Source organism: Colias croceus, chromosome 8 (assembly GCF_905220415.1).
Source record: "Colias croceus chromosome 8, ilColCroc2.1".
Classification (NCBI taxonomy): domain Eukaryota; kingdom Metazoa; phylum Arthropoda; class Insecta; order Lepidoptera; family Pieridae; genus Colias; species Colias croceus.
The window spans coordinates 11,425,528-11,438,290 of record NC_059544.1 but is presented as its reverse complement, the minus strand read 5'-3'; the positions used below and the strand labels follow the sequence as shown (position 1 = coordinate 11,438,290).

The 12,763-nt window shown below is 33.1% G+C and overlaps 1 protein-coding gene across 2 annotated transcripts; it reads left to right on the top strand.

The window, feature by feature from the left end:
• The first annotated feature begins 1,606 nt into the window (after positions 1-1,606).
• Positions 1,607-11,985, top strand: LOC123694107 (solute carrier family 52, riboflavin transporter, member 3-A). Of its 2 annotated transcripts, XM_045639419.1 has the most exons (5): positions 1,607-1,904; positions 3,149-3,221; positions 6,153-7,245; positions 8,563-10,890; positions 11,744-11,985. In XM_045639419.1, the coding sequence occupies exons 2-4, from the start codon at positions 3,202-3,204 to the stop codon at positions 8,767-8,769; spliced, it is 1,320 nt and encodes a 439-aa protein (XP_045495375.1). In that variant the 5' UTR covers positions 1,607-1,904; positions 3,149-3,201; the 3' UTR covers positions 8,770-10,890; positions 11,744-11,985. The 2 variants fall into 2 exon arrangements, with proteins under 2 accessions (XP_045495375.1, XP_045495376.1); XM_045639420.1 differs by lacking the exon at positions 3,149-3,221.
• Positions 11,986-12,763: the final 778 nt, after the last annotated feature.

Sequence of the window (12,763 nt, the reverse complement as noted above, 5' to 3'; positions counted from 1 at the left end):
ATTATGTTTACCTAACTTGGGTTGATACACTACCTGAATTTTATAGTTTATCAAATAATTACATATGCTGAAAAATAGTTTTGCGATTCCAGCTATATTTATTTGAAGACATTACATAAATAATTACAAGAGTTTAATTGAATTTAGGACATTTACGCTCCTTGATTCTTCTATTTTCACACTGACAAAATCCATACTAATATTATAAATGGGAAAGTTAACTCTGTCTGTCTGTCTGTTACTTAATCACGCCTTAACTACTGAACCAATTTGCATGGAATTTGGTATAGAGATATTTTGATACCCGAGAAATATAGGATAGGTTTTATCCTGGAAATCCTACGGGAACGGGTTTTTCTTTGAAAACGCGGCCAAAGCCGCGGGCGGAAAGCTAGTTTATAATAAGCCTAATTTGTCAAGTGTAAAAAAAATAAGTAATTCGAGGCTAAATGAGCGCTATCGAAAAATCCCCTTTGTAGATTTTATTTAAAATAAAAAAGAAAAATCAAAGGCATACAAATTTTAATTCATAATTTCATTTATTACGAAAAAAATAATACAACATACGTAATATAATATTACTTACTTCTGTAAAAATTATTCACGTCTTAAACTAACTTTAAAAATAGATTTACTACTTAGTAAATTCTTAGTACCTAGGTGCTACATTTTCAATCTATGAATTTTTTTAAAGAAAAATATATTAAATTCGATCACGAGGCGGGATTGGAACCCACGTTACCCCCTGCCTGACCAATACCGTTTCCGCTACATTATCCCATGATCCCAAGGCCAACTCGGCATCATTTGAATGCTGTTATAAATTTAATATTTGAATTCCTGTAAAAAAGACGATTCGAAAGTGTTTCTAGAAGTCTAATTGAATAAATAAATGTTTGAGTTTGAAGGCTATAATAATATTATAATGATGATTTTGAATTTGCGGGTTTCCTCATGATATTTTTTTTTTCTCTGGTATGCGTATAAATTTAAACATAATATATTAAATTGCGCATGTCGTCGAGAAATTACACCGCTAAAGGTATTAAATTCAATGTGCTCATTTTTTAAATAATAGGTATAATAAAAAACAGAATACATATATTATCATAATATTAAGTTACGGCCTATGCTTCAAGTATGCTGCTGAAGACGCTGTTGAATGGAATGTGTGAGTCAGTGTTTACTGAGTTAGCATAATATTATACGTTTTCTTCTTAATAATTTATTACATGATATTTTAAATCAATAAATCCACGGTAAACCGAACTTGATTGTACATACTTTGAAGATAGTTGTGGTTTTTACAAATCTTCTTCTTCTTCTTCTCTTAGTCCAATAATATTTACAAATCTAGCAACACTACTACTTGAGATTTGACAACGGGGACTTTTTGGCGGGAAGTCTAAGTAAGCGGGAGCAGTACTGCCATAAATTAAAATATTGAATTGAATTGAATTGATTGCGACTGAAGGACTTGTATCCATGTTTATGAATAAATTATTAAAAAAAAAGATTTGACAACGTCAAATTGATTGACATTTGACAGTTCTTGGTGGTTCTTTTGTTCTTCTTACGTGCTTCTTTTTCTTACGTCACTCGGCAGTTGTCGATTGTCACGTTCATGTCTTTCAATTTTCATTTCTATTGGAAGTATTGGATGAGGATCATGCAAATTGTGTGAATATTTTTAAAGTTTCGTGCTCTTTTGACCCCATTACTTAACAAGTTCACATGATAAAGTTAATAATGATATTATCGAAGTGTTCTGTATATTATAAACACAGTTGCCTCAAGGATATATGAATACAATAAGAACAATATAAGGAAATTGACGTATTTATAAGTGGAATTACCTATTTAATTCATAACTTTAGTAAAGCGATTACGATGAGTTTGGCAAGGTAAGCATACTTTTTTTTTCATTAACATTGAGTGGTGGTGCATATTACCACAGTGCGTTTATTGCGTTTATTTCGCAATCGTGTTTAATATTGCGAGGACTCTGGACTTTCCACTTCTTCCTTATGTAAATAAATACTCTGTGTTTATTTTACATTTTATTGTTTATCTATTTCATGAAAGAGCCATTGCAATATTGTACCTAATTTTATGCATAAAATTAACATTATAACTGCATCATTACTGGCAAAGTAGATCATATACTTCTAAAATATTAACACAAAAAATACTGTACTTACAATCAATTCAATTACTTACTCATTACAGATAATCATATTCTATCTAATTATGATATAAGTGTACATACATAAAACATTCAATGATGATAATTAACTATATCTGATCAGCATAATTATTTTCATGGTCAGTAATTTTAAATAGGTATTTACTTACACATAAAAGATGTATAAACAAGTATGTGGTGTTTTACGATTCTGTGATATTCAAACACATCTGTGCTGTAAACAAACAAGAATTGTCTTCATTCCCGAGATTTCAGGTTGATGATATGAGATCTTAGTAAATAATGAATGCCATAAACGCTTGCCCCAAATTATTTATTTGTCCGCTTGCCGAACACCAAACATGCTTATCATCTGCATCTTAATGAGTGATAACAAGCCTCGATCAGTTTCATTCTGCTTGTATCTTTGTCTTGTGAGCATCACTTACATTTTGTGATTGTTTGTTGATTGATTTGCTAATTTTAAATATTTAATACTGTAATCAATTAGGTAATTGAATATAATTGAATAATGGCAGGTAATTAACAATTTATTCTTACTAGAATTGACATGGAATTTATAGTTTAGAATTTTTTTAATATACAAATAAAGATACACAATTGATCTATTTACTCCCAATAAGATATAACGATTGACATATTTCATTGAATTATGACTTCTCGATAACATTGGCAATAGTAATTGCTTATAAAGTTGCTATCTTCAGATCTTCCTTTATTCAATGTGTGCAGTATTATAGTGCTTGCACGCTCATAATGTGCTGTGACATAGTTTTACATTTATGAATATGATATAATTAAATTAAAGGACTTTCTGAAGTTTGTTTTACTTCAAGTTTGGTACGGTATAGTGGGTTTGTTCCACATTTGGCTTTACTGTATAGTCACAGCACATTGTAGCGAGGGGTTCACCTGTGTAGTGTATGTGTACCATGTCGCCAGCTGAGGCGCCGGGCGGCGATGGGGATGGCGTGCTCTCCGAGCTTCACCACACTATGTCGCTTGTCATCGACAGGTACGCCATGCACACTTAACAAATAACTTTTATGGGTCATCTACACAATGGACAGCGTTGGCCCAACAAATGATTGTCGATGTTTGCCACTAGTTATTACGGTGATTATGTATGAATACCTGTCAATCATATTGGCCCTATATGCCTCTACCTGCCCAAGGCTGCCCATTGTGAATATAGCCCATTACAGGTGTAGTTTTGTGTACAAAACTGTTCAATATTCACATACTTCTTGTGAGAAACTATAAAATAGTTTTCAATTATAATTATTAATACATTCCTGATGTAATGATGCTAATTCTTGAATGTCATTACAATATGATAGCACGCTTATTATTTGCATAGTAAACAGAATAATTGTATATTTCTCAATAATAATACAAAACCATTTAATTAAATCTACTTTATATCGGTTTCACTGTCAAAGAGTAGGTATCATGTGTCCAATGTTAACCTCAAAACTAACTAGGGATTACTTGCGATTTTCGCCAGTGATATTATTAATTGTAAAAAATATAGAGAATATAGAGTATTAAAATGCAGAGTTTTGGTACCTACAAGGTGAAATGAAAATACTTTATATGTAGGACACCTACACATAGGACACACTACTTAGATAATATATTTTTTACTAAATACATAGCAGACAGTACGAAGGTATTTGAATAAATTAATATGATAATTATTGATAACATGCAAGTTATGTTTATTTTCAACCGACTTCAAAAAAAGGAGGAGTTATCAATTCGGCCGGTATGTTTTTTTTTTTTTTAATGTATGTACACCGATTACTCCGAGGTTTCTGAACCGATTTACGTGATTCTTTTTTTGTTCGATGCGGGATGGTGTCGAATTGGTCCCATAAAAATTTTATTCGGATAGGCCCAGTAGTTTTTATTTTATGAGCATTTTTGTCTGTATTTGTAAATGTTGCAAGTGCAAGTTTGAAGTCGGTTGTTTTTAACGCAGTTATCACTTGTTACTATATTTATTTTTTGTTATCTAGTCTATTTACCTACTAAAACTACTTCTCTTCTACTACACTATATATTTTATCTAATAATAATTTATACTTTTTTACCCCTACGATTTGAAATTAAACTTACTAGGTAGGTACATTTTTATATAAAAAAAATTACCTAACTGATAAAAGTAAGTTATTGTAGTTACGTGAATATAAGTGAACCAAATTTCGAGAACAAGAATACCGGTTAGTAAAAATCTGCTGCGACCGAAGGGGTTAGGGCATTGACACTAGTAAATAATAATTATTGAGTCAAGGGACTTTCATTAATTTTATAATTTTGCAAAACTACAAAAATAAGTACGTAAAAATATAATAATATACACAAAAAGGGATAATTTTTTATTTCGCTATGTTTTCCAATATTATGCACTTAACTATTATAATGTACATAATACATATTATATTTATTTTTCTGAAGAAAAAAATTGCCAAAAAGAGCTTTATCAAAAATAATCTACATTTTTTGCTATTCACGTACTTAACTTACATTAATCAGATAAAAAAGATATAATATTTTCTCGGTCAGACTTCGTGGTCATCAGTGTTCAATGTCATTTCAATTGGATGCTTCAATACATGTTCAATACGTACCTATGTAATCGATGAAAAACATATATACAAGTTAACTAACTAGTCATGTAATAAGATACATGACTGTGCATAAAATGTGCATTCCATACACAATATCCAATAAGTATGTTGGTATTATTATTAAAGTACTCAAAAACAAAAAAGAAGAAACATTTTGTTGGATTTCAGACAACTTTCATATTTTTCTTATCTAACATAAATCGTCATACTTACAATACGAAAAGGGTAATACGCAAACTTATATACAATTAATACAATCACACACATACAAAGTTTCATTTTAAAATTCTCATCATTGTAAAGCTATTATTGTGTTTTCATTTAGTTACTTGTTGATAAAGCATGTTCTACAATACAAAATGTACAAATATCTCACATTACCAAACATGTATTTTTCTCAGAATAGCCATGGGGTGTATAATTTTCGGAATTAGAAAAACAAAATGAATACTTTATGGGTTTTTTTGCGGGACATACTTGCACTTGGCATTTAAGGAGCGTGCCTTGGTAGAGAAACACGTGTCACCAATCTTTTCGCGTTTATACAGTTAAAAATAAAACATGAGTAGCCATCGGTAAGATTAATATTTGCAATCGTTTTTGAACAATGCTTTTACATTCGTATTTTTTTCATACATTTGATTTCATTAACATTTACGCGTTTTTAATCTTGCATGATATTTATCTTGAAGGGCCAAAACAGTCTTTTCTAAGTATGTAGTTAAATATCATGGTTACTTTTTTAAGATTATGTACCAGTAATTTATCGGATAACAGTTATCTGTATTATTCATCAGACAGTGACTCGTGTAATTTTTTATTGACTGATTGCTACTATCGCTCTTGGTAGAGCACAATATTATGATAGCGAGTCGGACCATTTGAAACACTAGTTGTTAATTTATCTAATAGTTTTTATTTAATGTATTTCAAATTAAATGCATTTTATATTATTATTTATATTCTGTATCCATGAAACAGAAATCTTACCGTTCCTAAAGACAAAACCTTTTCTCCTCCACATTGTATGCACTAATAGGAAACACTTGATATACAATACATACATAAACAAATTGAAATTTATCCTCAATACGACCGGCTATCTACTTATCACAATCAGTACTAACTGAATACTAATCCGAAACGTTGGCAATATCTTCTTGTTCCGTTGCACAGCAATAACCGCTATTATATCTATCTCTAGGACCGTAAAACAATGATAAGCCAAAATCTTGACACGAAATATAATCCTTTGCAACGCTTCAGAACGTGACACTCCAGTCAATGTGACTCAGGGGACGGTTTGTTTGTAGATTGAACGAAGAAAAAGAGCGGTCGCCGTGTTTGGAAGCGCAAGACAGCATCGCGGAGAAGATGTTCGGGGCTCAGCGGCGCATCGCGCTCGACGTGCTGCTCGTGTGCTGGGGGCTCGGCACGTGGCTCGGCGTCAACGGGCTCTTCGTGCAGCTGCCGCTCCTCGTGGAGAGGCTGCCCGAGCAGTGGGCGCTGCCCTCCTCCATGACGGTGGCCATTCAGTGCGCCAATATCGGCCTGCTCATCTACGCCTCCATCCGCAAAGTGACGCGCATATCGGACGCTCTTTGCATCTATGGACTGCTCGCCATCGGCACGACGGCTCTGTTTCTCAACGCGTTCTTGTACTCAGAAACAGCAGTGATCGGTGGAACGGAAAGGTCTATGGCATTCCTCATCCTCACGTTCTTCGTCGCTCTCGTCGGCTGCACGAGCTCGGTGCTGTTCTATCCCTATTTGAGACATTACCGGGAAATGTATCTAGCCACATATTTAGTGGGTGAAGGTTTAAGTGGCTTCATCCCGTCGATACTCGCCTTGATTCAAGGAATCGGGGGGGAACCGGAGTGCGTCCTGTCCGCGGACAACTCGACGATGACCGCAGTATATCCGCCGGCGCGATTCAACTCGATGGTCTTTATAATTCTGCTCGGGATGCTGTCCGCGCTGAGTCTGACCAGCTTCTGCGTGTTGCACAACTACTCGGGCTTCTCGTCGGAGCGCGTGAAGGAGAGCGCGGCCGCGAAGGAGGAGGAGGCGACCCTGCCGCGGGAGTCGCTGTACCGCGCCAAGTGGGTCGGGCTGATGGCGCTGATGGCGAGCCTGAACGCGCTGTTCAACGGCGTGATGCCGTCGGTGCAGTCGTACTCGTGCATGCCGTACGGCACGCGGACGTACCACCTGTCGGTGACGCTGGGCGCGATGGCCAACCCGGTGGCGTGCCTGGCGGGCGTGTGGCTGCGGCCCCCCCCGGCGCGCTGGCTGGGCGCGGCGCTGGCGCTGGCCGCCGCGCTGCTGGCCTACATCCTCGCCACCGCCGTAACCAGCCCCGCGCCGCCGCTCTACACGCACACGGGAGGAGCCGTGCTCGTGGTGAGTCGCAACTATATGCTTAGTCATAATACACAACTGATGAAACTTTCAGTAATCTATTATAAACTTAATGCTATTTTTAACATATTTATTCGTATAGTTCAAAATTAGTTTAACCAAAACAGGGTAAAAATCTTTCTCAATTTCTCTTTTAGCGTGAATAATCTAATTTCCATTAATGTCGGACATAATCTCTTCTTTTTCTTTTTTTACAAATAAATATCTGTTTTCATGACACTTGATAAAATTGTTTGATAGAGTTTAATTGAATGAATAGTAGCGGTCTTAAATGAAACAATTTATGGGCTGTAATTTGAATACGAACATCTCTAATCGCCGACTAATTGGTCTGCATCAAATGCTTCTAGACGACTATCAATTATAATTGAAACAAGATAGCGCCCTAATGTAATATGTAATAAGCGATGACACAATGACACAGCAAGCAATGTAAATTTTCCTTCTATTAGTCTTTTACAAGTTTGTCATTGTCTTTGCGTCTCATACAAATTTGGTGGCAATAATGCATTTGCCCGATAAAAATTAGATGGTGATAACAGTTAGTTACTTATTAGTTATTAGTTATTACAGACCATAATCTATCTGAAATCTGAATGCCAAATGTTATCCAATAAGTTTACCTATTGCGTGAGAGGTTGGAAAATGGAAGAAAATTTTCAGCACAAAATAATTTTTTAAATATTTAATTGAATAAATAATATTTTCTGTGGTATCTATCAATGTAGCTATCATAAATTGACCACAACTCACTCGAATAAATATACGAACGTTCTCATCGGAAATCTGGTTTTAATAAAATGACTATAGCTCGTTGCTATTTACGCTCTCGAAGCCATTAATTATACAATTGATGTCGAAGGATCAATTTTTTCTCATTGCATCCATTGAAAAGTTTTAACCACATCTTGACCACAAGACTGATTTCAAATTTTATCCAGTAAAGAAGGCTGTACGAATGCGGTTGAAACGATCTCTTAATGTCCAATATTGTTTCAATTCTGTGATTAAATCTTAAGACCAGATCGTATTTTATGTAATAAATTGATCAAAAAATGACATTCTAATTTCTTATTATCATAAAATGATCACCAGATGACAATCTGATGGGTTACCACAATGCCTTAAAGCAGTAGATATTATTTTTAGTGTGGAAAAATGGCAGCGCTATATAGGTCGCCTAGTATCATCATGTTAATCCCCCCATGAATGAAGATGATTATAATAAGATGATCTGGTCATTATAAATTTGGATAGGTGTGTTATATGTTTTCCAATAAGTTTTCCCATACATTGCAGGTGTTCTGCTGGGTGTTAGCGAGCGGGTTGATATCGTACGCGCGCATGTGGGTGTACGGGTGGGCGCGGCGCGGGGGCGCGCGGGGCATGCGCGTGTGCGGCGCCGTGGGACAGGCTGGCTCTGCCATCGGCTCGCTGGCTCTGTTCATTATCGTCAACTACACGAACGTCTTCCAGCAGGCACAAGTCTGCCATAACAATATATAGCGGACTTCAAATTGTGTTTAGACGTTTTTAGGACGAAATTCTACGCCGCAGGACGGTGCAAGATAAACTGCCTGTATCTGACGCCTTTTTAAAGTTGTGCATGTTTTGAGGCATAGTTTCTCGATGGTAGTACAAAGTGTCTGCCTGTTATTGATTGATGCTTAGCTTTAAGTAGCGAATTTACAAAAACTCTAACAGAGTTGTGTGCGAAACAAAGTGCGTAGTACCAAGAATAGTATGTACGTGTTGATATTGTACGTCGATTGTTGACTTTTATTGTTAAGGTCTTGCACGAATTCAGAATGCATATAGTAAAAAATTGTTATTGCTTGTTTTTTACCTCGTAAATTTTTGTAACTAGCAAAACATGAAGGTGACAAAAAATTTTACCAATATTTTGACGTGATCAATTTTATGCAAACCTCGTGTTATCTGTTGAAGTTGAAACATATTTGAATATCGTAATATTCAAAAGTGTTTTTGTTATGTTATCGGATATTTTATTTATGATTTTATTTATGAAATTTATTTAGGAGTTGACTACATTTTTCTGACGACGGTTTGATAACATTTTTCGACATTGTGAATTCGTGTATCCGAAGCATTATGTTCATATGCACAGATGATAAAATGTAGGTTTAAGTAGCCAAATAATGAATTCGGGAGCAATTCATACGGTACCTACTTGGGTACTATTTTAAGTATTTTTGTCAAAACGTCGAGTTACAAATGTAATTATTTATTATATAATATACTATTTCACATATTTTTTCGCTTTAGCGATTACGTACAATGAATTTTAGTTTATTTATTTTTGACTAAATATGTCTGTATCCAATACTTCCAAAACAGTAACTAGACGTATCAAAGATAAAAAAATATCAAAGCTTCATTTCTATGAATAGTTAGTAGTTACCTACTTATTTTTGTTCCACATGAGAGTATATTATAAAATAGTTTTAAGAAAATTGTAAATGCGTAATATTTGACACATAATATGGACTCTTTCGTAGTCACTGGAACCACTTGGAACGTAATATTGTTAATTATTTCATAAGCTTGTTATTTTAAAAATATTATAAGTATGATTGTTATGATTGATAGTAGTATCGAGTAAGCTGAATGTAAGAAGCTTTAGGGATTTATAAATTATTATGGCGTATTTATAAATTGTTTATTGATTATGTTATAAGTTACATATTTATATGAAGTTTTGCCCACATTTTTTAATGCCCCAATGTTCCATATAAAAAAGTGTGTGTGCGCGACACGTGTCAAAAGTGAAACTTCTTTGGCAAGATTAAAAGATACCAAAATCGTCGCCTTACTTTGAGGACGTGACGCTATTGCCATGACACCTTAAAATTTTATTCTGAACGCGCCTTCTAAAGTTTCACTTAAAAAATATTATTGTTTTAATAATGTTAATAATGGAATACTACAGAAGGACAGTATTTAATTAGAAGTGAAAGACTTGTTATCAACCGTTGTGCTTATATTTTTTTCTAAACTATGTCAGGCTTTGTTGATTTTCAGTTAATTATTTTATCCGATAAGACATTGCAAATGTTTGTGAAAGTTTATTGTTTATATATTATGACTTAAATTTAAGTACTTATTTGCATATAAATTATACTATTTTGGCAGCAGTTTTGTAAGTTTATTGGCCGTTCATTGTCACTTAATTGTCTACTTATTGGAGTAGAAATTGTTTTTTTTTATTTTGTTAGGTATGTGTATTAAATTTTAATTGGAACATTGCTCAGATAAATTTTATATGCATAGATGCAATTCTATTGTATTTTGTATCATAGCTCTAACAGAAGTGGAAAATTAGATATTTTTGTCACAATTTTATATATGGCAATTTTTTGATTTTTGAGTCTCTCACTTGGTTGAGGTTTTGAGTTAGGTAAATATGACGTAAAGTTTTGTTTTATCAAGTTATTTCAACTGAGTTGAAATTGGTATTTTTATTTTGACATAATTTTTGGAAAATTATTAACCTTCATTTTTTCCAAATGTGTTTTTTGTTTGAATATACATACATTATTTGTAGTACAGACCTGCATAGTGATTCATTATATTATCACATAAATGATGTTTATTTAAGTTTTATAGGTCTACCAGAATCTGATGGCATATTTATATTTAAGAAATAAAAGATTTTCATGTGGCAACTTATTTGACAACTATCAAATTGGTTGTCAAATTATTTGTCTTTTTTGCAGTTGATGAATAATTTTTAGGATTTTGTCTAAAAAATCTTCGAAAATGTCGAAAAAGCTGATGCGATCACAAGCAAGAGGTGTTGTTTATAATGTGTATAGAAAAACATTTGATGAAGAAGGGTCAAACACATCACAATTTTCAATTTTGAAGATTTTATTGGTAAATTGGACTTACCCGTTTTGATACTTTAAATTAAAAAATATTATATGTAGGTAACTATAATATTGTTTGTTGATTAGAATATAAATTTATGAAAACTTATTACAGGAGTTTCCAATACGGCTATTCGTCAAGTCCAAGCTGTCCAAGTCAATTTTATAATGTCTGTATCTGTTAATACTTACGAAAATAAACATAGTTTTATTTTATTTTTATTTTATTTTATAAAAAATTATAAGCAGTTTTGATCTACATTATCATTATATCGATACTTTCACATCGCATACTGATACTGGTAATGAATATAGAAATATAGGTAGGTATGTGTAAATAATGATAATATGTATTACCTGTATAAAAGTAATATACAGTATAATTGTATATTAAGTATACATGTAAGTATGTACCTACATAATATTTACGTATGTACAGTATTGTCCACTTATGTAATGTTCGACTAATGATATTGAGGACAAAATAAAAAATAAGCAGTATCAAGATCGTTCAGTCCATTTTCCCTAGGGTTGCACACTCAAAATTTTGATTTCCCTAATTGCCATCAGATTCTGGTTTACCTATACAGACTTTAATATATTTTGAGCTAAATGAATTAAATATTCATATTAATAAATTTATTAAATTGTAAATTAAAATCTTTGTAAAGCAGAGAATAAATCGGTGCTTTATTATTATCCTTAAGTTTTTGACACGTCAAATATTTATATATGTATTATTGAAATGGACATTGAAGGAAATACAACATGTTTATTGTTGATTTTTTATATAACATCGTGTACTTAATAAACCTATATCTCAGCTGGCTACATTTTTGTCTTAGATTACAAAATAAAAGACAGATGGAGCGTTGCCGAACTAAACCGAATAATTTATCGTCATTTTCAATAAAGCTATGTGTGCTGTCATTTCGCCGCTGCACTGTACGTACACGGTGCTTCTGTGTGCGTGTAATGTTGCCAGATATTGAAAAATTTCCCAAATTTAAAAAAAAGAGGGTTATGTTTTTCGAGTTTATGTATGTATGTATAATATTTCTTTGACACGCCCTGCAGTATAAACCGTTGGACCGATTTTGAGTTGTGAGGTTTCATTGCAATGATCTGAATTATTATGTTAGTGACGTAGGCTATATACATAAATGAGAAGTCAAGTTTTAATTTTTATTTAAATTCTCTTATTATATATTAAAGTACCTGCCTACTAAAGTTATATATGGACAAAATAATTGTATTCAATTTTTTATTAAATAAATTACATAAAAAAAGTTTCAATACTTATTAACTATAATAATTATATTATTTTTTATTTTTCATAATATGTATATGAATACGAATAGCGGTAGTTTTTAGTCGAGAATACGGGACATTTTATTTTCATCATATCCATCATGGAGTTCACTTAAATTAAATCGCTAGCGAAAACGACTATGACGTTTTTAAGCTTTATAAAAGTAACAAAATAATGTATTATGCTTATTAAAATAATCTAATAATTATCATGAACCTTTAGTGCACTATACAAATAATCACATTCACGATCGAAAAATCCAACAGCATTACCCTGAAGATCTTTTAACCATTTTACC